The following is a 26,748-nucleotide window of genomic DNA, read 5'->3' as shown; positions in this document are numbered from 1 at the left end:
CAGGCAGGCTAAGGCTTAATTTTTCTGCCCAGTGGGTTTTGGAATATGGTTGGCTTCCTTCAGGAAGCTTTTTCCCCGCGTTGGCGACGATAATAAAACCTGATGCTTTCTATATGCTGGGCCCTCTTACAAACACTAACACATATTAACAATCGAATCCTAAACTAATCCTGTGTTAACAGCCTCCCATTTTACATATGAGGAAACCTGGGGTGACTTGCAGACGGCCTGGCAGCTGGGACGTGGATAGGGAATGTAAATCCAGGGCTCCTGCTAGAAGATCCTACAGGACATTAGGAGCACTGTCCATTAGAGCTGTCTGCACAAACATCTGCTTCCCAAGCAACTAGTTAGCAACTTTTCCCTCTCGCCAACGATACTGGCACCTGGAACAATAAACACATCCCTAGATTCAGCACGGATTTTCGAGTAAGGGGTTGGTCCACTGTCGGGGCTGAGCACAGCTGTTTAGCATTTGAGGGTTTGTCTTTGTGTGGCGTTTTGTGTCGCGTTTGAGTGCTGATATAATAGAACACGCTTAGCACAGTGCCTGGCACTCAACAAATCCTGGCAAGAAAGGAGGCCGAGAAAAAGCAAGCGAGGAGAGACGGAAGAAAGGGAGGGCCTGCGCCTTGTAACGTTAACGTAGTTTGTGCGAATTCTGGAAGGTGACGGGAACGGACACGCGGGTGCCGATGGGGAGAGGAGAGAGCACCGAGCGCCCGCCCCTCCGACGTGGTCCGCCGGGGCCTCACGTAACCCAGCGCCTGCCTCACGACGCCCCGCCTCTGCCACGCCTCTTCCCCGCCCCATGTAGGTATTCGTTCCGCCCCCCACAAAGTCCGCCTCCGCCCGGTCCCTCAGCGGCGCCCCGCCCCGCCCGGCGTCTTGCCCCGCCTCCTGCAGGCGGCCCGCGCGGTGTTTACCCGCGGTGCATGGTGGGGCGGTCTCATCCAGCAACCTCGGCCCAACGGCCGCCCAGAGGCTGTGCTGAGCTGGCACAGCGACAGCAGCATGAACTGGACCCTCGCATCGTCCGTGCCCTTGTCGAGTCCCGACTACTACGAGAGGCTGGGCCAACTCCAGCATGGGCTGCGGGACAGGTAAAGGCACTGGAGTGGGGGTGGGGAGTCGGCCCGCGCCGAGGGTCTTCCGCATGCCCTGCCCCCTTTTCCTTCCCGCTCCCCCGCCCGAGGTTCCCCGGGGTCCAGGCCTGCGCGCAACGCCCCCCAGGCTCCCAGCGGGGCCTGGAGGACAATGTTTACTAGAACCACCCCCCTGTATTGGGGGTGGGAGTGGAGAGAGGTGAGAGACCGCCCCCTGCCCCCTTCAATAGCAGCTAAAGCCTGGTCTCCGGTTTGAGGATGCGGCCGCGTCACGGAATTTGCCCAGAAGTGAAAGTGGGAGTTCTTCTGCCTGTCACTCTCCATCAAGCCTTGTGAGTTTCTCTTGCCCCCTTTTACACGCCCCCTCCCAACTCTCTCTTCAAATTATCATCCCGCCGTGACAGCTGCACTGCATCAATGATGACAGGTCCTGGAACGCAGACAGTTGTGTGTGTGTGTGTGTTTGTCAAACATGTGCCCTGTTTAAACTCAGGAGACTTTTGAGGGGAGCGAGGGCTGGCTAGATTTCCAGCGAAGGGATGAAATTTCCAGCCAAAGAAGTCCAGCTTCCAGAGGGTTCGTGATGCCTTTGATTAAGATATGAAAGATGGGAACCACTGAAAACAGATAGATCTAAGAGTGCGTATAGAGAGAAAATTATACCGCAACGTACTATAAATAACCACGTTTAAGATAAATTGCTGGATCTCTTATTTAGCTGCTAAGTTAATTGAAGTTGTAAATCTCGTTAGTTGACAAGAAAGGAAATAGATTTTTGGATCTCTTGATAAACAAAACATTTAATGAGTGTTAAAAGTTAGAAAATCGTTCTAGTGAACAGGAGAGCTGTGGGTGTGACAATGCTAAAATGATAATAATTACATGGAAAATAAAGGCAGAAGTGATTTTGAAAAGGAATTACATTTATCTTATGCTAGATTTAATTCTTGTCAGCTATTTACAGAGCATCTACAACAGGCTTCCTTAGTTGTTGTTAGCATTTTTTTTTTTACCTTGTACTCCTTTTCTACATCCTATTTTCTTTCTGACATATCATCACTCACCTATATCAGTGACCTCTTAATTTCTAACTTTAAAAATAAATCACTTCCTGCAGAGCCTTCCCTGTTTCAACCCATTCCCTCACTTTTGTGACTCTTGGCATTCTTACAGCACTCATAAATGGCATTCTTTCTGATCTATTAATTGTAAGTTATTTTTGTTTCCTGTGCTAGGAACACCTGGCTGTTTATAGTCCTTATGGCACAATAACTGTATAATGATTATGTACTTTATGATTAACACTTACTCCTTTAATTATTAAACAAGGTGAGGCTGTTGAAAATATATAAGGAATTTGAGTCAAATTTTATAGCCTGTTCATGGTTCTGCATTTGAGGTTTGTTTTATTTTTAAGTCAGTACAAATCTGTTGCTGTGTGTGTTCATTTTTCATTTTAAGAATTTATAACTAACTCAGATTAATGCACATTGCACACAGTTATAGAGGCAAATAATTCTAGATACAGAAAAGGCTCCAGTAGAAACATCAAAACTTGGATTCTAGTCCGTGAACAATTGTGTGACCTTGAGCAGGTTGCTCCACTTCTCTGAACCTTGGTTCTTCACCAGGAATGAGGGGGCTTGACTAATATGCAAAGTAAGGCCACAGATTTTTTCTTTTCTCTTTACTAGTATAATGGGCCTTAAAGTAAAACAAGAAAAAAAAAAAAAGCTGAAAGCTGTAGTTTTGCAAAACAATGTGTAAAGAATATTATTGTCTGTATCCAATTTGAGTGTTTGGATGTACCTTTTTGTTTGTTTGTTGGTTTGTTTGAGACATAGTCTCTGTTGCCCAGGCTGGAGTACAATGGCATAATCTCGGCTCACTGCAACCCCCGCCTCACAGGTTCAAGCGACTGTCCTGCCTCAGCCTCCCAAGTAGCTGGGATTACAGGTGTCCACCACCAACCCCAGCTAATTTTTGTATTTTTAGTGGGGATGGTGTTTCATCATGTTTGCCAGGCTGATCTCGAACCCCTGACCTCAGGTGATCTTCCTGCCTCTGCCTTCCAAAGTGTTGGGATTACAGGTGTGAGCCATTGCACCCGGCCTTGGATGTACCTTTTTAAGCAAACAAACACAAACCATCCCAGTGATCACAGATACCACTGTCTCCTAAAATTACTGAGTCATTTCATAGGTTGCAACCCTGGGTAGTCACAGCTGCTTTATCAATCCAGAAACTTCTGGGAAGTGGTAGACAAAAAAAACTCCCTCTTAGCCCTTTTAGAGGTGGTCACTGCAATGTTAGCTGGTCAGATAACCAACATATTTCTAGCCCAAGTCATCTTAGCTGTAGTTATACATAGATGTAATTTTATCGTCTGAATGTTTTCCTATATGTGTACAGTGTTTTTCTCTGCATTGTGGTGGAAGTCAATAATCGAATCTAAAAGAGTCTAATGGAGTGACTTGTTAACAGTGTGTATAGCACCCACAAGCACGGTAGAAACTTATAAGTGGAATTGGCTCTTATGGTTATATAAAAACATCCTTTTAAAGGGGCCCATTAGCCAGCCGCGGTTTTTTCAGTGCCTATATTGATTCAGAGTAAGATATCATAATAGTCTAGAAACTGACACTGAGATATTAGTGGAGTAAGCTGAAGATGGTATAGAATTGTGGTATTGAGACAAAAACAGAATAACAAGTGGCTTAAAAGTAGAAAACTCAGCCAGCTAAGGACCACTTAGCTGTGTAAAACTGAAAGGTCCAAGTGAGGGGTGACTGAAAACATGAACTGTAGGTAAGCATCCCAGGGATGGGGGTTTCAAAGATTCTGAAATACAGATTTAATATGTAGGAATTGCAAGCCATGGGAAGGCTTTTCGGTGAGGCAAATACCTGGTTTTTAGTATTAAATTTTAAAAAGACATGGAGGACTCAGCATTCAGAGGTGCTGCAGTGTGGATGAGGGGCTAGAAAATAGGTCTGTGAAGAAGAGTAAACAAGATTAGCACCGTTTTGCCTGGGAGAGAAAGCCAAGAGGAGTTTGATTGTCAGGGTGTGAAGTGTTGTGATAGAGAAGTGTGAGCAGCAAATGTCTGCATCTGCTGAAGATGTTTTACAAATAAATTTTACATTCATTACTAAGAAGAACTTGCTGCCTGGGAGGTGATGAATTTCCGACGTGACTGTGGTCCTTTTTCACTAGAGGTCATAGGTGAATTTTAGAAATCAGTTTAAAGTGGCTGGGCGTGGAGGCTTACACCTGTAATCCCAGCACTTTGAGAGGCAGAGGCGGGCAGATCACCTGAGGTCAGGAGTGTGAGACCAGCCTGGCCAATGTGGCAAAACCCCGTCTCTACTAAAAATACAAAAATTAGCTGGGTGTGGTGGCACACACCTGTAATCCCAGTTACTTGGGAAGCTGAAGCAGAATTCCTTAAACCCAGGAGGGAGAGGTTGCAGTGAGCCGAGATTGTGCCACTGCACTCCGGTCTGGGCAACAGAGCGAGACTCTGCCTAAAAAAAAGATACATTAAGTATTTGGGAGGAATAAACGTTATATAATAAAGGTATAATAAAAGTATATTAAACGAATATATATAGTACAATTTAAATATAAAAATAATATATAAAGTAAGTTCTAGCTTACAAAAAAATTGCAAATGTAGGACAAAGACCTCCAGTGTTCCTGTCACCCAGATCCCTCAACTATTAACATTTTATTAGATTTTTGACACTGAGATATCTGTTAAGTATCTATTTAAATCTGTCTCTCTGAAACCATTAGCCTTTTCTGATCTATTTGAGACGTGCCTACATGATGCCCCATCACTCCTAAAATCTTCAATGTGTCTTTCCAAAAACCAAGGATGTTCTTGTACATAATCACACCATACAGCCCTCCTAGAGGTGAACCCAGTCCACAGACCCCATCAGATTTCACCAGCTATCTTAACGATGCTGCTAGTGGTGAACCCAGTCCACAGACCCCATCAGATTTCACCAGCTATCTTAACGATGCTCCCTTTTTTCCCCCTGGTCCAGTGGCTCACCTGGGAACCCTGCTTGCATTTGGCTGCCATGTCTCTTCGGTCTCCCCACATCTGGAACGATTCCTCCATCTTTCCCTGTCTTTCACGTTCCTGACAAGTTCATGGAGTACAGCTTTCATTCTAGAGGGTGACCCTCAAGCTGAATATATCTGATGGTATCTCATTACCAGACTGCAGTCATGCTTTCTTAGGAATACAACAGAGATGAAGCACTACGTCTGGGCACAGGGTCATAGATGTATTTAGAGGTCTTCCTGTCCTTGTAATTTAATGACAAGTTGCTCACACTATCCAGTCATTCATTCTGTATAAACTAAGTACCCAATTGATCGTGAAACTCTGGAGAGGGGGGATGGTAACTAATAAAAATTTCTAATGTGGAAGCAATTGTGCTATATTTCCTTCACTTCTAAGTTCACTCTTACTAGTGAGAAAGTAAAGATTGTGATGCTATTAGTTAAAAATGTGTGTTTTTGTAATTTTTTTTTCCTTTTGATCTTTTTTTTTCCTTTTTAACATAGGCATACACCAACCCTTGGGTTGTGTTCCCCAAGTGAAGATGCTTTGTCTGGATTTTGGACTCCATTTTCCCATTAAATGAATTTTGGTTAAATAGTAGTTTCCATTTAACATTATGCAAAGGAAATAAACTTATTTAACCTGTAATGTAGCTAACAGTGACTTTTGGGATGATCTTTTTTTTTTTTAAAGGAAAAAAACTATCTGAAGAAATATAGAAACTGGTAAGAGCTCACAAATGGAACATGGGGCCAGCCCCTTTCCCTCAGGAAGCCAACCTGAGATCACCTCTGTTGGAGTCCTTATCTTTATTTCACAGCCTTTTGTTTAGGATTCTTCGCTTGCATAGGATATTATGTGGTTTCTTTCTTTGCCTTACTTAATGTTAATTTAGATTAACAATTTAGCTTCAGTTAGGTGGGATTGAAGCAAAATAGTGGTGCTCAAATGGAACCCTCTGTGGCTTATCCTCCCAGGCACTCTTCTTGGGACTGAATGGCTTTATCAGTTTTACCTCTCAGCCCCCTGGTTTTGGCTGCCTCTGCTTCCTCTGCTGCCCAGTTCCCCCTCGCCCTTGCCCAGGCTGGTTGTGGGGTAAGATAGGCTTTCTCCTTAGCTTACTACTAGCACTCACCTGAACAGCACAGGTTCAGTCTTTACTGGTAGTAGCTCCAGGAAAACAGCAACCTGTGACATAGTGGCACCATTACAGAGTTATAAGAAGAAATCCCTCCAAATTTGAAATGATAGTCTTAGAAGACCTGGTCTTCATCAGATGTAAGTGAGGCCAGGTTTACTTTTCAGAGGCCTTTCTCTGGCTCATCCACTTGGCTGTGCCCAGGCTTGTCTGGTTGAAAGCAGAGCAAGCCACTAGTCTTCAGTCTGTACTCAAGATCTAATAGGACCCCATCACTGAAGTGCCGGCGACTCAGAGAAGTCTGGCCACATTACGTTTTATATACTTATCTTGTTTATTATTGTCTGTTCTTCTCCCTACAATGTTAACTGTCTGAGGGCAGGGGTCTTGGCTGGCTAGTTCACCATGTTAGTCTCCAGGCCTAGAACAGTGCCTGGATCTTCATAGGCACTCAGGAAATACTTGCTAAATGAAGGCACCTGCTTCCCAGACTTTTCCTGTTGCATTTCCCCGTTTACTTTGTGGATTTTATTCTTTTGTCTCGTATTGGTGTTCATTTTGTTTTTTAGATTTCCCTGGTGACTGCTGCATACTTTTGTGTCTTTTGCTTTAGATGCATCTGTCATTTTCTGCTTCTTAGACCAGAGAAGCATTCTCACAAAGATGTGATTTGGTATTTGGAGGTTTTTTTGACCTCTGATCAACACTTTGTAACACAGACATGATTTCAAAGAAGAGCATGGTCTAAATCCAACTCCCTATTACTTATCAGTGTAATTGCTTATAAAATGTTTTTTATTATAGTGAAAAGAAGAGATTGGACCTGGAAAAGAAACTTTATGAATATCATCAGTCTGATACATACAGGTAAGAGATGACAGTGGGAACCGTTTTCAAGCCAGGTTCCATATATTAATCAAAAATTTAACTCTAATGTTATGCCATAAATATTGCAGTTAGAGTACTGGTTTTTTGGCTTCATTTTGTTTTGTTTTTTTGAGATGGAGTCTTGCTGTTTTGCCCAGGCTGGAGTGCAGTGGCGTGATCTCAGCTCATTGTAACCTCTGCCTCCCAGGTTCAAGCAATTCTCCTGCCTTGGCCTCACAAGTAGCTGGGATACCTGGGATTACAGGTGCATGCCATCACACCAGCTAATTTTTCTATTTTTAGTAGAGACTGCATTTCACCATGCTGGCCAGGGTGGTCTTGAACTCCTGACCTCAAGTGATTCCCACGCTTCTGTCTTCCAAAATGCTGGGATTACAGCAGTGAGCCACTGTGCCCAGCCTAGTTGGAGTACTCTTACCATTCTCTTATTTTTAGTGTGTAATAATTTGAAATAAACAGTGCAGTTTAATATAATTACTATCAAATACATTTGGTTAAAATCGATATGAGATCAAAGTATGTTATTTTCATTATTTTGTGTTTGTTTTATTTCATAGCCTTATCTTTTTGGTTGCAATTTGAACACATTGAGCTTGTGTGATGATGAAGACATAATTACTGTAGTTGATCTTTCAGTGTACTACTGTAGGCATGGTTACCTGGTATCTCATTTGTTCATGGGTATGTGAGAATGACTATTAAAATTATAAGTAGTGAATAATATATTGTACATATTATCCTTTTTAGGTTTCCTTCTCCACTATTAAGAGCAGATTTTAAATATTTTAATTTCTATTTTATAAAACTGAACTTTATCCTTAAGCCAAAAGTATGGCATTACCTCTTATATTATTCATGTGAAGAACTTCTGGCTTTGATAGCATTAAATTTGTAATTTATCAATGTCACACTGTAAGTAAGAAATGAAAAGATCTCATCCAGAAGAGAGACCAAGAATCCTTTAAAGTCAAATTACCTATTAGGTCAGTTCTTTCCCTTGTCTTCAAAATTGTTCTTTGGTTTTAAGATTTAGTGTACTTCTAGACCTTCCAGTTGGGGTAGACAGCCATATGTCTCTAGTAACTCTGAAAGAGACAAGAAATCAGTTGTTTTGTGTGCGGAAGAAATAGCCAGCATTGTGGATCCTGTGGCCTCAAGAGTGGGCCCAAGTCTAAGGGGATCCTTGGCAGCTGCCATTTTTCTAGCCCATGGCTAAAGGGCAGAAGATTGTGTGTAGACGTTTCATGCAGTTTGTTCTTGGGAAGCCTCCTGGCCTTCTGGTGGTGGGAGGGGCAAGTGCAAGAAAAGGATGGACACTTTTACCAAACTGTCAGTTCACTGAGCTGCTGCTGCTTTGCCAGCCTCTTACTGTTTCCTGGAAGACAGAGGATATGATTTACTAAAAATAGGCTTGCTTAGATTGCCTGTAGAAGAAAATCCAAACAAGGCTGCCTTCACCTAGTACCTGCCAGAAGGCAGAGTCTGAGACGAGGGTCTGTGTATAGGTGGTAATTTATTTGACAAGGTGGTCACCTAAAATTGGAGAGCAGGGCTGGGCAGACCAAAATAAGAGCTGTTCACTGCAGTGAGCACCTGGGGCTTTAGTCGCTCCAGACCTTCAGAGGAGCCTTCAGAGGAGCAGTGTAGACTACCCTTCTGCTCTGCACAGTGTCTACTCCTGCGAAAGGAGAGCGGGCTGTACTCCTACCGGTTCCTGACCCCCACTGGTAAGTGTGGCCCCAGGTGGAGGTAACTCCTTCACACATCTAGGCTTTTCCATGCTGCAAACTCAGAATGGCGGCCCTGAGATGCCAAGTGCAGCTGAGGCAGAGGCAGATGCTGATGCTCTCAGGTTATACCACATGCAGTAGACTGTGGTGGCTATGGCGATTGTGGCTGTTAGAAAAAAGGTCGGGCCAGGAGGTGTGAGGTGGGCACAAGCGGTGTCTCATCCAGCAGCCCACCAGACCTGCCGTTATCTGCACCCTTTTAAATTTACATTATAACCATCTCTCTGCAGCTTCTCCCTAAGATTTGACACTGACTGAAACGTCAGGCTCTTAAGCATGATGGGATGTTTTGTAATGTCGTATAAACTTCTAGGCCTGTGGTTAGGTGCTTCAGTTCCATCTGAGCTTCATCAGCTCTAAGCCGGTGACCTTGGGGCAATTACTCCAACATTTGGTGCCTCCATTTCTTCTTCTGTCAAATGGGAATAATGATAGTTGTGAGAACTCAACAAGATTCATACAAAGCCTTAAAGTAGTGTCTGATCTAGAGCCAATTATTATTTATTACAATTTCATCAACATTCTTTTTCCTATGTTTTGCCTTTGAGCTTTCTGACATGCTGTTTCCCCCACCTGGAATGTTTTCCCCTCATCTTTTCATTTTTGACTTCATCAATTTTGATTAACTCTCATTCATCTTTCAGGTTTTTTTTTTTTTTTTTTTTTGTTCGAAGACAGGGTCTTGCTCTGTTGCCCAGGCTGGAGTGCAGTGGTGTGATCTCGGCTCACTGCAGCCTCTGCTTCCCGGGTTCAAGCAATTCTCCTGCCTCAGCCTCCCGAGTAGCTGGGATTATAGACACACACCACCACACCCGGCTTATTTTTGTATTTTTAGTAGAGGTGGTGTTTCACCATTCTGGCTAGGCTGGTCTCGAACTCCAGACCTCAGGTGACCCACCCATCTTGGCCTCCCAAAATGCTGGGATTACAAGCGTGAATCCCTGTGCCCGACCCATCTTTCAGGTCTTAGCTGAAAATTATTTCCACTGGGAAGACCTCCCTGGCCCTTTCAGCTAGGTCAGGTTGCCCAGTGTCTAGAAGTCCCTTTTGGTTTCCCTCATAGCATTCCCTCATATTTACTTATTTCATTGTTTTCTTTGTTGACCTTAGCTGAAAGACTTTTATCTTTGGAGTGCTGAATATATGGATGATTGCATGGGTAGATGAGTTACTCAGTCATGTGGTCAGCTTTGAAGGTTAATGTGGTAGCTGGAATGGAACTAGAATTTGGATGGAGAGGCATGGTACAGTTGTACCCACTCCAGGTAGATACCACCAGCAGCAGCTTTACTGAGTGCCTGAATATGAACGACAGTATGTTAGGTTCTACTTCCATTACAGTTACTCTCGTCAAAAATGCAGAGACATGGGCAGCAATAAGACCAGTCTTCAGTTTTATTCAGAAAGAAAATGAAGACAGCCAACCATGGTCAAAGCATGGAATTATTAACACAATAAAGACTTTCTTGAAAATTGTTGTTAAACAACTTTGGACATCTCCAGCATCTTTGCAAATCTTTGTTTTGATTCAAACAAACATTCAAAAAAATGTTTTGAATATGTTTGTCATTTTAAAATTTATTTTTGTTTGGTGTAAGAACGTTGAATAATTTATTGAGCCAACAATTGGAATGCTGTATAACAGGGAAGAAGAGTTAGGATTAACGGCATTGGTACCATGAGAAAAGTCGACTGCACAACTTGAACTATCCCATATGTCTTTGTATGTACAGAAAAATTGGAATGCAGAGTATGTTTTTGCTATTATACTTTGGATAAGAGTCTTAAAGGTTTTTTCACAGTTGGAGTAGTTACAGTCCATATATTATTATAAAATATTTTAATAGTGAATTATATTGTTGCAGTTTCTAACAATTATGTTTATGTTATCTAAATGAGAGCTTTTGGTATTTTATTTTACATTTTAAATTTGTTTTAAATTTCTTAATTTTATGGATTGTGATTTGTAGTTTGATTTAATTCCATATGAGCAGTTATTTTTGAAATTGTTGTGTATAAGAATGTTAGCCATTTGTCAAACATGTCCACATAGACACGACTCTTGAAATCATGTTTAATTTTGAGAAATAAGTCCATAGAAATCTTTACTGGGTAAATGTTAGAATGTAGTCTTGTATATATTTCTCAGGGGAGTTATGCTTAGAGGAAACCGATATGATAGCTCAGTGGTACTGCATTAATTTTCTGTCTCCAAAAATGTGTATGTACATTTTGTCCTTTGGGTTTTAGTGGCTTGGGTAAAATACCTTAGAATACATTGTCTCATTAACAATTTTGATAAAGAAAATTCTCTTTCTTAGATTTGTCCAAGTCTAGTCCATTGTTTTAAAACTGCTTTTAATTTTCTAGAGTTAAGCTGAAATATGTAAAACTAAAGAATTATCTGAAGGAAATATGTGAATCTGAAAAGAAGGCTCATACTCGAAACCAAGAATATTTAAAGCGATTTGAGCGTGTCCAAGCTCATGCTGTACACTTCACCACAAATACAGAGAAGCTTCAAAACTGAAGGTGACTTCCTGTTTTTTACTACGTTTTATTTTATTTATTTATTTATTTATTTATTTATTTTTTCAAGATGGGGCCTCACTGTGTTACCCAGGCTAGACTTGAACTCCTGGGCTTAAGCAGTCCTCCTGTCTCAACCTCCTGAGTAGCTGGGATTACAGATGCACACCCCGTGTAGCTGTGTACCTTCTGAGTAGCTGAAATTACAGGTGTACACGCCATGTAGCTGTGTACCTCCCGAGTAGCTGAGATTACAGATGCACACCTCATATAGCTGTGTACCACCCGAGTAGCTGAGATTACAGGTGCACACCCCAGGTTTATGTTTTGTTTTTAATCTTTTTTTACTAAAATGAGAAATAATGAGTAGTAATTTTCAGATCAGTGGTAGTCACTAATGTTTAGTTGTTCATACTTAGGATTAAGTATCAGCTTTTTCTGTGAATTACTGTATAGCTAAATTTTATCAGAGAACTTGAAACTGCATTTTCCAAGATTCTTCTTTAGTTGAGGAATCAATGGGATATCTGTAACACAGGGAAGATCACTAGCCAGTACCTGGCACAGTGTAACACATGGTATTTGTTGGCTGAATGACTGAATTTGAGCAGCATTGGGGTTCCCTCTAGAAACTGATTCTGTCTTGAAAGGGTTCTTTTTCTGTGGTCTGGGCCCCTCTCTGGCAAACAGTTCGTTGGGACAGCAGTAAGGATAGAACTGTCTCCGAGGAGTTTGCCTTCATGCTCCTAGACTGTGTGACCCAGCATGACTGCCCTTGCAGCCCTCTCTGGTTCTGGCACCTTTTTCCCCTTGAAGTGCAGGTGCTTGGCTACCTGCTGCTGCTTGGCTACCTGCTGCTCCACAAATTAGGCCAAGTGTGGAGGGCCAGGAGCTAGGCCTTTATCCTCATCATTTCCACTGGTCAGGTGTTGTCCAATTTAACCCACCTTAACACTGATCACAGGAGGAGTTGAATTCAGTATTCTGCCTGCTAGCCTGCTACTGAGCCCCCCCTAGCTTTTTTTTTCTTTTGCCCTGCAGTTTTTCTTCAGCCTTTTATTGTAAAATTTTCAGATACACAGAAGAGTTAGCATAATTATTGTGATGAACACTCATAATTCTCCACTTAGATGCAGTAGTTTTAAATATCTTGTTGTATTTGCTTTGTATATTTTTTTTCTTTTCTCTGAGCCATTGAAAGTCTGCTGCAGGCATCATGACATTTCTTTCCTAAGCACTTGAGCATGAATCTCCTAAATGCAGGGGCAGTCTCCTACATAATCATACCATTATCACAGCTAAGAAGATTAAAAATGATTTCATAATATTTTGTTTTTTGAGACAGGGCCTCACCCTGTCATCCAGGCTGAAGTGCAGTGGCGTGATCATGGCTTATGGTAGCCTCAACCTTCTAGGCTCAAGCAAGCCTCCTTCCTCAGCCTTAAGCTGGGACTATAGGTGTGCACTACCATGCCTGGCTAATTTTTTAGTTTTTGTAGAGATGAGGTCTATGTTGCCCAGGCTGGTCTTAAATATGCAGTCTCAAGCAATTCTCCTGACTTGGCCTCCCAGAGTGCTGGAATTACAGGTTTGAGCCACTGCACCCAGACATAACATTATTTAATATTCAGCTCATATTTGGATTTCCCCACTTCTCCCAAAAAGTAACTTATTTTTCCAGACCAGGAGCCAACTAGGGCTCACGTATTGTTTTTTGCGTTATTGATTATTGTGCCTTTTTTGTCTCTTTTAATCGAATTTAGTCTCCTACCATTCCTCCTTTTTTTCCCCATGTAATTGGCTGTTTTGAAAAAGGCAGTTCATCTGCTTGTAGAATGATCCACATTCTGAATCTAAAGCATCATTTAACTTGCACAGCATCCCCTGTATTTCCTGTGAACTGGAAATGTGGTCTATACAAGCACTGTCCAATAGAATTTTCTGCAGTGATGGCAATGTTCTATATCTATACTGATGCTATCTAATACAGCTACTGCTCATATATGACTATTGATCACTTAAAATGTGGTTTGTGACACTGAAGACTATATTTTTAATTTTGCCATTTTTAATTAATTTTAATTTAAATAGACAGCTGAGGTTATACTTCCAACTGCATCCCATCAGGAGGCCCGTGATGTCAGGTGGCCCCTGGGTGAGGCTGACTTTGACCCGTTGGTTAAGGTGATGATCTCTAGTTGTCTCTATTGTAAGGTACATTTTTTTCCCCTTTGCATGTTAGTAACTAATCTATGGAGTGATGGGTTGGCATCATGGGAATATTGTGTTCCTCAATATCCTTTCACCTAATGGTTTTAGGACCCATAGATGAGCCTTGCCTGAACCAGTTATTTCTAGTGGAGGTTTTGAAAAATGGTGATTTTCTGTTTTATTGTATCTTCTGTTAACTGGCTTTCCTCTATAACAAAGAGTGTTTTCCCTCTTTTCTTTCTTTCCCCCCCCCCCCCCTTTTTTTTTAGCCTACAACAGCACCTGGTATTCCCAGGAGTCTCCCATCCAAGTATGAAACAGGCCCAACCCTGCTTAGCCTTCAAGATCAGATGAGAGCAAGCATGTTCAGGGTGGTATGGCCATAGACCCCCTTTTTTTTTCAATGTTATGATGGACTTGTGAATTTCTATTTACTAGTATGTTATCAATTACAGTAATTATTCTTTTTGTCATTTTATTGTCTTATATTTGGCCAGTGGGAGTCTCTCTAGATTGGCTCCTGTGTCCTTTTGACATAACCCCGTTGATTCTGAGCCTTCTTTGATCTGGGGCATAACAAGATATTCCAGGTTCACCTCACATTTTTTCTCCCTCAGATGTGGAATTAGCCTCCTATCCAAGGAGCTGTGGTTCTTTTTAATGGAGAGGGGTATTTAGAAACCAAGATACACAGTTAAATGTGCTCAAACGATAGCAAGTTTTAGCTCCTCATTTTTTTATTTTAGTATTCGTGAAAAATGTTTAAAGTTCAAAAAAAGTTGTCAGTATCAATGTTGTAAACTACTTTTCAAAGATTTCATGGAGAAAATGAAAGTGATGGGCAAAGGAGGGAATTTTGTCTTCCCAATAAAATAAAGGAAAAATAGAAAATTTCTGCTTATTTTCATATTGAGGCTTCATTTAATTGTTGATTTCTTATTATGACCAAATTTGAGAGGAAGGAATTTGAAGGGAAGAATCATCTTTTGTAATTTTTTTATATTGAGAGCATTCGTTATATAAAATAGGATATGTTATAAAAAACTTGTATGAGCTGCTAAAGACTGTCAACATGGGGGACCATTTTAACATGACAAACTAGATAGGAATATGAAAAGCTCTGTTAATAAACATGGTTCAGAAATTATGTAGGTATTCCATTTTTGAATTTTGGATAAGGAATGCCTTTAAAAAAAATTCTTCTAGTAGCATAAAAGGCCAAATCATGGCACTACACTCGGGAAGGATGTGAGTTCCATGGAGAACTGGACTTTGACAGTCACCCTAGGTCCAAAGCCAATGTTTGTTGTGTGCCTACGAACCCAGATAGCAATGTCAGAGACCCCACCAGTGATCCCACCTTCTTCAGCAAGCTGTGCAGTGAGCTGAGCTTCAGCATAGGGGATGTTTGTCTCGTGTTTTCCCATTTCTTTCTGCTTCTTCCTTTTGGGCTAGTGTCTAGTGGTGGCCCAGGTATGCCAGAACCACTTGTCTCCTCTTAATGCTGCCCATCCAGGTATCAGATCTTTACCTGCTTTCTTGATTGACCTCACATAAGTCTTAGGAGAAAGGTGTTCACAGTGCATTGCCCACGCACCCCAAAATGCCACAGGTGTTTCACCTTGAACAGACTACAGTTAATACACATGGACTTCAAATTGGTAGAATTCCAGAAAGTGAAACCAAGTGAATCCGTGTGAGAGAAGTGGGGATTTTGCCCAAATTGGTACAAAGTGAGTTTCTCCCACTTTGTAGAGGTGGGCTGGGCCCAGTTCATTATATAGGGTTAAAATCTCTTAAAATGAGCTAATTGCTGAAAACGCTGTCAACTGGTTTTATGACTCATAATACTTTATTTGGAGGCCTATAATAATTTTTAGGGCTTTTAAAGGATATTGACGTGTTATGTAGTTTTGAAAATACAGTGTTATATCTATGTTGCTACATGTCAGTTGGATAAAGGGGCTGAATAAACAGTTCAAAAATGTAAATATTAGATCTGGGCATGGTGGCTCATGCCTGTAATCCCAGTGCTTTAGGAGGCTGAGGTGGGAGGATCACTTAAGGCCAGGAATTTGAGACCAGCCTGGGCAACATAGTGAGACCCATCTGTACAAAAAATTTCCAGTAGTCTCAGCTGCTCAGGAATCTGAGGTGGGGGGAGGATCATTTGAGCCCAGGAGGTTGAGGCTATAGTGAGCTGTGATGGTGGCACTGTAGTCTAGCCCTGGTGACAGAGCAAGACCCTGTCTCTCCAAAAAAAATTAATAATGATAAAATAAATTTAAAAAGACCTAAGAATGTAAATATTAGTATTAATGCTGTGAGGAGTGTGCCCTCGTCTCCCTCATTCTGCCCCCCTGCTCCCTGTATTAGCTGCTTTTGTAAAAGGGGCCCCAGTTGGTCCTAACTTAAAGCAGTTTCACTCAGGTGCCCATTATCCTTGTCTCAGGTTGGGTTCTCCCTGAAGTAGACCTGGAGAACAGGGATTTGACAGTTAGTGGTTTATTTGGGAGATAAGGAATTAGTAGGCAAGGGGGGATTAAGCCAGCTGCCACAGTCAGCCCGGCGCCGAATCCTACAGGGAACTTCTGGCAAGTGGTTTGCACATTTGGGATATGTGTCCAGCAGCTCCTAAGCAGCACTGATTGAGGACTGATGGGCAAGGTTGTAGGTGGTAGGGAATTAACCAAACACTCCCCAGAGCAGCCTTCCCAGGTTCCGAGAAGCCTTAGGCATGGAGCCCCAAATTCCAGAACTTCAGAGTGACCAGAAAGGTCCCGGGGACATGTGTAGAACAGCATCTGCCTTAGCCTCCCTCATGGCAGTATTGCCAGACATGAGGCTGACATGTCAGGGCATTCAGGGAGGATCCTCATAGCAGGCACAAGAGTCTTCATCTGGTTAGGTCTCTCTTTGGCCTGAAATGCTGGCCAAGGCTTTTCAGGACAAAGTCCAGACGCTGGTCTCTGCCTGCATAGCGCAGCCTCACCCTTATTACTCCTCCCAACACGTGCGCACACACATGCGCACACACACACACACACACTCTCTGTCTCTCTCACACAGATACACAGACGTGCATATTTTTTCTCCCCATCTTTCCCTAATTTGTCCCCTTCCACCTTCTCCTGCCATCCCCATTTCTCCCTCTTATCTCTCCCCACTCTCCTATTCCTGTCTCCTTGCCTCTTCTTACCCCCAAATCTGTCTCCTCCAGATCCTCTAACTCTTCCACCCCCATATCTTCCCACTGTCTCTCTACATCTTTATCTCCCGCACACGTACACACACTCTCTCTCTCACACACACACACACACACAGTCTTACATGCATCCACAGTACTTTAAGCATGCTGAACAATTTGCATTTCCTTGAAAGCACCACATTATCTCATACCTCCTTCAATTAGAAGGCCTTTTTCCCCCTGCCCTGCCTTGGGTCTGTGTCATAATTATCTCAGTAAGCACTTCCTTCGTGGTATTATAATTGTTTACATGTCTGTTTTCCCACTTCACTGTGAGCTCCTTGTCTTATTATTTCAATGCTCTCAGTATCTGACCCAGAATATGGCACATAATAAGCACTCAGTAAGCATCGAGACTTCCCCCTTGACTGAAATTAATTCTTCCGTATTTTTTATCTCATTCTGTTATGGACCATGAACTAGTATGTGAGAACTAATGTGGTATTGATGATACTCTTTATTATACCTTCCCAGTTAGCATTTCTGTTTAATAGCAGAGGGGTTTTGAATATATAATGTCATTATTTAAAGATGTGATTCTCCAGGCCTGGACAACATGATGAGAACCTGCAAAAAATAGAAAGAGTTAGCTAGACGTGGTGGCATGTGCTCTAGTCCCAGCTATTGGCGAGCTGAGGTAGGAAGATTGGTTAAGCCTGGGGAGTTGAAGGGCAGTGAGCTGTGATCATGCCACTGCACTCCAGCCTGGGTGACAGAGCAAGACCTTGTCTCAAAAAAAAAAAAAAAAAAAAAAGTAAAATAGATATGTTTATCCTTGAAAATTCAGTCATTAGGTTATGTATGCTTATAAGGGGCTAATATTTGAGAACAAATCTTTTGAACTCTGATTTGATTTCTACTAAGGATTGTGACAGACATTGTGAGCAGAGCACAACCTTCAGGCCCCTGGAGGACAAAGTGTGTAGCACATACCATTTTTTATCAACCAGAGTGTCTTGCCTGTTAATATACATTAGTTGAACAAATAAACGTTCCCCCATTTCTTTGGTAAAAGTTCACGATCTAAGAGGAAGCACAGATACTGGAAAAAAATAGGAGAAGAGAAAACAAAAGACTGTGAATCTTAGTCGCGTCTCTCATACTGACCTGAGGAAAAAATCAGCCCATTATGTTAACTCTCTGTACCCATTTCCTCAACTAATATGAGGAGACAGGGCCAGCAGATTTTAAATGTCAATTCAGTTCCATTATTCACTTATTCTGTAACTTGAGAATTAGCTGAGCACCCTGAAAAACAATGAAAAAGGAAGTCTGTGGCAAAAAAAGGTAGTGGTGACACTTTCAGGCAAACAGTAAAGTGATTGAAGGGAAATTGACGGAAGTGAAAATACAGAAAGTAACGTAATGGAAAACGTTTGTGAGCTTGGAGAGAAATCCCAGAGACCAGAAACTTCTGCGAGAACCTCCATCAACCCCCAGTCATTGTTAACAGATTTCATTAATTCCGCTGAAATAAATTACTTGTGCATAGTGAGGGAGTAAATGGGAAGGTCCTACTAAGTTTAGGTGGGCAGCATCAAGCCAATGCTGTGAGGCAATACAGTGACAGACAGAACAAGTTACCTGATGGATTAACTCAGTGCTCTTGGGTTTATTAAAACAGATTTCTCGGGTTGGGGCTAGGAAGATAAGGGAATTATTTATCCCTAGAGGGGCTCCAGACCAGGAGATGTTACTGGTGCATGAGTAGGCTCTGGAGAGCACTGTGGAAAACTCCTGCTTTCCAGTGTTCAGAACGTGGATAATAACCAGGTGTTGTATATAAAAATAAAAAGGAAAAAAAAGAAAAAAGAGAACAAAGCATTTTTTGATGGAAATCCATGGTCCTAGGGGATGCAGGCTTACAGTCTGTATCAATCATTAATTTATCATTGTATCTCTGCAACTTCATTGTGCCATTTCAATTTGCATTATTTAGAAAAGAGTATCTACAGTTTAGTGACTTTTCAGTTGCATTGAGACCAATCTAAATTGGGCTCTTAAAGATACTTCTTTCTGTTCTTTAGGAAGACTTTATGCAGTTATCACTTCCTTTTTCCTTCAGCAAAATGAATTGAATAAAACTCCCATATTTCTATGAGAAAGTGCTCTGTCTTTGGAAGGTATGGCTCTGAAATGATCCTATAATGAGGAAATCAGGTACACTGCTCATTGATCTCAAAGAACATAAGAAAACATTTGTAGTCACAGGAAAAAAGAATTTTTGTTTAGCCTGTAATTGTATGTTTGTATTGTAATTCATCCCCCATTTCTTTTTTGAGATACTGAATCTGTAAGGGATGCCTGTTTAAAGCTCTTGTGGTTAAAATGTAAACACCTCTGAGTTCAAAGGAATAGATATGGAACAGAGAGGCGTAAATTTTATCTTCGTTATTGCTTTATCTATTCTTAGTTTATCATTTTATCATTTGTACTGGCCTTATAAAATTTTCATTTAATTGAGTATCTATTTAGAGAATTACTGCCATCTATCATGTTAATAGTACTCTGCTGGTTAAAAAAAAATCCATACCTAACTGTTACTAAAAATGAGACAGCATATATTAATAATACCTTTCAGAATATTTTGAGAGAAACAAATCAGTTTGGTTATTAGTGCCCATTCGGTTTTTGTGTGTGAGAACAAAGCTCGGGCCTATTTTATGTTCAATCAGAGAACTAAGGAAACAGCTTTCTAATTTCATCATCTCATAGGTGTGTTTCTAATTATAGTACATACCTGCCTAATTTAGAAAATGTTCTGATACTTATCTGTGATGGACCACAATCCATGACTTTTTTAAGGCTTTAATTACTAGCGTCCTGAATCAAAGTGCTTTTTTATGCCTTGCTTTTAAGAAAAAGTCATTTTAAGATTGAATCACTTTCACCAATTATAGTGTGGTAATGATGCAGACATCTTTATGTAGTTATTAGTGCCAGAGCAAACTGGATTCTGATCATTGATGTCTGCAGTATATTTTTATTCATAGAAAATGGAATTTGTTTTAAGTTGATGATCTAGCAAGTATACTCAATTGCTGTGACGATCAGAATCATGATATTTTGTAGATATCATACAGATAAGAAATCAGTAGGATTGATTTTTTTTTTTCTTTTGTTTGGGGCAAAACTTCTAAAAGGAAACACTGTCTAATGTGTTACTTTCATAATAAAGGAATTGAATTTTTGTGATAAAGTATCAAACTGTATACATATATATACACACACATATATATGTACACACATATATATGTGTGTATATGTATATATAAAATTTTATTCCCTAAGTTGATGAAAGTAAAAATCCATCAAATCTTATTTTATTTAAAAATTGTGGCATTTTGTAAAACTCAACTTTCGATATGTGTTATTTGCAAAATTGTTCATTTTCTAAGATAAGGTGAATTTCGTGGCAACATCAGCTTTTACTTTCTACTTCAGTGCTCCCTGTATGTTGTAAAGACTGCAGTATACAGACAGGTGCTAGTTGTAAAAATATTTATCACAAAATCAAACTTTGTTTATATTTAGCTTGAATATGAGACTCAAACTAAGAAGACGCTACCCTCAAAAGATAGTCTGGGACTAAAAGGTGAACTGAAAGATGAAGACAGAGAAAAGGTAATAAACTAAATTGATAACCTTTCTGTTAAGAGAGGAGTTCTGGAGTATTTATATTTTAAGATATTGTTTCAAATAAAATCATCTTATTAGAAAGATCCCTTTGATTAAACCTTAAGTGATTAAAGATTTTTGCTTACAGAATATTGCTTTAACGTCTAATTAAGTTTGCTGAAAGGGAGTTACTTTGGGAAGAAAGGATAGACTAAAGAAAACCTCAATGTTGTCAGTAGGTAAAATTATTTTTCTAAATCGTGCCTTGTAGCTGCTCTTTTCTTAGTTTGAGAAGTGTTTTAAATGAAAAGTAAACAAAATATGGCATTTTGATTCTTTTATTTGTGTGAATATATATAATTCTGTACATTTTAACCTTTGCACAGAAAAAGTGGAAAGAACAGATTGCATATCTAAGCAATAGACAAAAAGATCGGCAAGGAATACTTAAATAAATTCTGCTATGTATCTGCTGTAATGCAGGCTTCTAATCCTCCCGCCTATCTCCATATAAATGATTCTGTTCAAGACCATAGATGTTTTCTTCACTAAAAGCAGTAAAGCTCTTTTAGATGAAATGTCTAAAAACATCTTGTAATAACTTGGAGCATGCTGGCAAGAGTAGTCACTTGTGACTATGTGTGAAACCCCCTCAGCCAGTCGATATTGTAATAAGCAAAAATGGTAGCATCACTCCATTATTCAGAAAAGCCAACAGCGTGCTTGTTCCTTAGGCTGCAGCATTCATTAAGAAAAGCTTACTGGGCTGAAAGCTGGAAACAGATGATAACGGGATATGATTTTCATATTTAATGCTTTCCTTGGAAGAGTATGTGTGCTACAGATTGATAGAAGAATCAACTGCTACTTTACTAAAAGACTTTCAGGTTTGCCCTATAGCTACCGATGGAATCATTCAGCCAAGAAATTAACTTTTTCTCCTTTTACCTGCTTTATATATCTGCTAAGCAGGCTGCCTGGCTGCCAGTAAATGTTATTATGCAGTTAACTGTTTGGTATTTAAGACTCTTATCAGAAAAGAAACAGAGGCCACACTATTTTGTTTTTATAGTAGGAGGAAGGTTTTAGTTTTTCTTTCTTCCGTGCATTAGCAGGCATTAATCTGAGTTTATAGGAAGTTTTCGTTTTCCTTCCTCATAGATTAAAAAGTTAAAAAAAAAAACCCTAGAATTTAGAGCATTCTTTAAACTGTGAGATACAAAACACCAAGCCCTAGCAACTTTGACCTATATAAAAAGGCCTTTAATGATAAATGATGAATATATGCCATTCCGTGTAGGCCAAATGTGGTATGATGTGATAGACTTTTAAAGCATTCAGGCAGTTTTTCTGTTTGACATTCGGTCATGAAATAATTGATGTGTTTTAATCTAGAAGCCGGTTAGTTCTTTCTGTGCCATTCTTGATAGACATATTCTTAGCATGGCAGTGTCAGTGGTACTTCAGGAAAACGGAAGCTTTTTTTTCCTTTATTACCCACTGATTCTTTACCTTACATATAGTTATGGTGTCTCCTTTTAGGACATATTTAAAATTAGGGCAAGAGACATACAGTTGACAACCCCTTAAAATCTTACATATAATAATTAGAAGTCTTTTCATTTATATGGAAAGATGTCATTTCCTTAAAAGCTTTGACTATTGGCTGTGTAAGAATCAATTTGGTAACATTTTGAGAAATTTATATTTTGCCTTTTCTAATTTTCCACCGATGTTCAACCGATTAAAAGGTAAATACATTTCAGCGAAATCATGTTTTAGTGACTCCTTCTACTAATTCCTGAACAATTCCTTATCATATGAGTTATGTCTTACTGTTTAGTGGAAATCCAAGCTCGTCTTCTTTGGGCGGTCATATGAATTGGTCTTGGTCATTGGCCCAGGGCCTTTCCTGAAGCGTAGTACAGTCACTGGTTGAATCAGTAAGTAGTTGTTAAGCATCTATTCTGTTTGAGAAGCCACAGTAGGCCACTCTATAAATGCCACAATTTTCTTACCTTCAAAGTGCTTCTCACAAAGCAATGTTCTTTCTAAGGCACAGAATAGTGTGTGATAAAGTGCCAGTCACATGGGACAAGCATGAGCAGTGAGAAGAAAGAAGGTCCTGCTTCCCATGAATTGAGTAACCCCAGGCCTGGTGGAGGAGGTGGTGTGTGAGGTGGCATAGAAGGATGGGCAGGATGCCAGTCAGTGGCAGAAAATGAGCTTAGAAAGCTACCTTGTGGGATTTGGTACCTGAAACTATGGTACCAGGCTAAGAACTGAGATTTCCTCCTCGAATTTGTGTGTGTGTGTGTGTGTGTGTGTGTTGGGGTCAATGAAGGAAGGACTTGTGAGCAAAGCGGTCACATCCCATGTGTGCAGCTGCAGGAAGATGAGGCTGGCAGTGCTGTGCAGGATGAGCCTGGGGAGGAATATGTGGAGCTGAGGAAATGAGGCTCCATTCAGACAGGAGGAATTAACAGAATGGAGGGCCTGTATGGGAGATGGCCATTGAGGAGGGAAACACTAATAAAGGGGAGAGCATCGATCAAATTGGTGATCATTCTGAATTATAAAAAGATATTTTTTAAGTGGCTGTACAGCTTTCAACCGTAGGCGGTAACGTGGATGCCAAGAAAAGTCATCAAGTGGTGTGTGTCCATTTTATAAATGTAAAACCCTGGCTCAGTTTTGGTGTAGGACATCTATTGTTTGCTTGCATCCAGTGGCTGCTCTTTAGAATCATACATCACTTAGAAGGGTTAATAGTCTATTCAGCCGCCATGCTTGTTTCCACTATGAATTTACTTAGCTTACGAAAATGTGTCTTACCAAAAGGCACATTTCAAGCCCCACTCAAATCCTCACAAATTTTACTATAATAGTTCTTCACCTCTATTATATATATATATATAGTTATTTTTTATTTTGGGTGCAAACTCTGTTTCTAGGCATGTTCTTCTGGTTGAAGAACAGTGACTAGAGAATATACATAAAACACATAAAATGTATGTCCTCAAGAAAGATTGAGATGGCATTTTTGAATGAGAGTATACATTTGGGGATGGGGTTGTGCAGTTTCTTTGAACTATTAGGCTGTGAAATATATTCTACTAGAAGTAGAAGCAAACTGATTATACTCTATCAGGGCTGGATAGGTGTGGAGGACCAGGGAATTTCATCACAGAGCTGAAGGTTTGTGGAGGAGTGTCACTTCCCCTCTGGTCACCCTCTCTGCAAGGATCAGGTGGAGAATGGTTACAAAGGTGTTATTCCCACTTTTTAATACTGTTAGTAACAATGGGTAATAATCACTCTACTTTTACTTTGCCAGGTGCTGTATTAACACTTTATATGTATCTTCTCAACAACCCTGGAAGTAGAGGATATTGTTGCCCCCATTTTATAGTAATGCTCTGAAAAGTTTAACTCATCGAAAACTACACAATCAGGCAGAGGCAGTATTCAAACCCAGACCATTGGACTTCAGCGTCCATGCTATTAACCACCTTGCAACAATGCCTTCTAAGGCAGTATGGGTAAAAGGTAGTATGGGAAGCTCTTCAAAAGTTGGAGAAATTCCTGGTGAAATAAAAACTTTAAGTACTACATTTTTACCTAGACTTGAGGGAGGAAATGATCTTCCTTGGTACTGTAGTATTTGAGCTGAATCAGGTGAGCCATGGCAAGCAGAGGACCTGCCCCCTAAACTGCCCATGTTTGCAATAAAAGAAGCATCCATTTCTGTTGGCTTTGTTGGGCAGAAGAAATGCGTTACAGCTCAACTGAAGAAGAACTTGAAGGGAGAAAGCCTGCACAGCCACAGGAGGTGGCTGTGTGCCTGGTATGCAGGGATGAACTCTGCAGTGGCTTTAGCCACGGATCTGAGCATGTGTCCGAGGTGCTCCCAGGAGCAGTGCCACTGCAGGAGAGGCACGTGACAGAGAAGACAACACCCCAGTATGAGATGATGGAAAGTGTTCTTCCATTCCAGGTGAGATAGAATCCTGTTCCCAGGATCTGAGCACCATTCATGAGACCAAGGCAGCCACTGTAGGACCTGGCTCATCTCCAAAGAGTAAAGGGACCAGATACCTTGTGTAGGGGAAACTTTATTGAAATAAATATTGCAGCAAGGGGGAAAAGGAATCCTAAAACTATACTGAAGTGTCTCTATTGAAAGAGCAAGTGACTTGAATTGGAATCCTCTGGGAAGGACCCTAACACAACGATTTGAGAGTAAGTAGTTTATTTGGGAGGTGGTCCCAGGACGCACAGATAGAAAAGAGTGGAAGGTGGCAGGGGGAAGGGAAAGTGGGCTGTAAGAGTGTGTGATTGAGTGGGTTATCACGCAGAGCACCTGGCTCTCAGTCCCATTGGGGAACCTTGGATGACTGTATAGGGCACGCCTCAGGGATATCCCATTTGCGGAGTAGGAAAGGGAGGTGTTTCCCCTCCAGGTCTGCCACTGCCAGAGTGCCGCACCTGGCTCCTCTTCTGGTGCTGCACAGCAGCTGAGAGAAACGCTTGGGCCAAGAGGCACGGTGCTTACAGGAGGACACTGGGCAGGTACTGGGATGGTGAGGGCCCAGGGATATGGGCCCGCCCTCTCACACCTGCTCAGGGAAATAACAGTGGGTGGAGGAGGTAGAGGTTATTCCTTAGAGTTCTCTGTATAAGCCCGATTTCTTATCCTTACTAGCCCACAGTGCTGCCTTCACCAGCAGCCCCCTTGAATCACTGCTCAACTATAAACAACACAAAAATCTCCCTAGAGGGGAGCTCTGAGCAGTTGCCTTCATGGGGAACGTGGCCCTCAGTTCTGCCATTCTCAAAGTTATGACTGTACTTGATTTAGACAGAGCCATGACAAGTCAAAAAGTAGTCTCTCTGTGTTCAGCTGGACCTTTTTATATTGATTTCTTATTTATATGTGTTTGTATTCAGAAAACAATTAGAAGTTAACTCGAATTATACAAATTGTATTTCAAGTCCTGGCCCTAAAACTACATCTGCAGACCTGCAGACCTTTTTTTCAGGAGAGGGTAGAACATACTCTTCTCTCCCAGCTCACTCAACAGTAAGCTTCCACATGGCAGGTCCTGGCCCCTTCTTCCCCGCCGCACCACCCCACAGCACCCTGCACCTGGTGAGTGATGATGGCCTGCTCACCTGAAAGGAGGAAGAGGGGAGAGCTGCTCTCTGAGTGAAGGGTACTCCCCATTTCATGTGGTGTTCGAGGGCAGATGACATTTGGACTCTGCACTCCTGCTTTTGAGGGTGCCTTTCAAGGACCTAGTGGGGAGTGTGGCTCTGATGAACAGCTCCCCCATAGGTCTTTCAGGCACTGTTCTAAGGACTTTATATATATAGGCATATAGAAATACACATTGGTTACAGCAGCCTTACAAAATAAAAACAATTTTAATACCCATTTTACAGATTAGGAAATGGGAGCTCAAATAAATTAGGTAACTTAATTTCTCAATCATACAGCTAGTAAGTGGGAGACTGGTCTGGAGTCTTCATAAATACATCAGTCTGCTTTTCAGTTACTGGGAGAAAGGATTTACTTAGGAAAATGATGGGAGAGGGCCTTTTTAAAAAGGGATTAGCTACTCTCTCATAAGAAAACTTGCCTTTTGTGGAGACATTTGACTAGCCGGCTGTCTTCCTCTGTGGCAGGATTCTGTGGCAAGTGTATTATGTGACAGAGGCTCTAACAAATGAGAAAATTATATCCACAGATACAGGTGCCTACCGTGTAGTGGAATGAGGGGGAAAAGAAAAAAAGTGGATGAGAAGGGGAAAAGAAACGTAAGTCAATTCAACAAGAAGAGGATAAATTTTGTGGGGAAACACTGTTTCTTTTCTCCTTTTGATAGTGGAAAAGGGTTTATAGAAGCTCCACAGGAGAATGAGTATTGATTTCTTGTTCTTTAGAAGACTTTCCAAATTCATATACTTATCGTCCATGAAATACTGTATTATTAGAAAAAGATATACTTCTTGCAGTCTGAAAAAAAAAGTTAGTGCCTAGAACTTTCTTGGAAAAGAATCTGGTGATAACAGTCATGATGAATACACACATATGCTGTGTCCCAGAAGTCCCACATTTGGTTATCTGTCCCCTAGAA

The 26,748-nt window shown here is 41.0% G+C and overlaps 1 protein-coding gene across 1 annotated transcript in view; it reads left to right on the top strand.

Moving 5' to 3' along the window:
• The first annotated feature begins 877 nt into the window (after positions 1-877).
• The window catches only part of KIZ (kizuna centrosomal protein), a 123,579-nt gene continuing 97,708 nt past the window's right edge, over positions 878-26,748 (top strand). The window contains 4 exon segments of the mRNA XM_017883187.1: positions 878-1,103; positions 7,130-7,192; positions 11,374-11,545; positions 20,525-20,614. Coding sequence (XP_017738676.1) covers positions 1,015-1,103; positions 7,130-7,192; positions 11,374-11,545; positions 20,525-20,614 — 414 coding nt within the window. The 5' untranslated portion in view covers positions 878-1,014.

Source organism: Rhinopithecus bieti, unplaced genomic scaffold (genome assembly GCF_001698545.2).
Source record: "Rhinopithecus bieti isolate Rb0 unplaced genomic scaffold, ASM169854v2 scaffold_641, whole genome shotgun sequence".
Lineage (NCBI taxonomy): Eukaryota > Metazoa > Chordata > Mammalia > Primates > Cercopithecidae > Rhinopithecus > Rhinopithecus bieti.
Note: the sequence above shows the minus strand (reverse complement) of the source record. Positions and strands in the feature narration are given on the sequence as shown.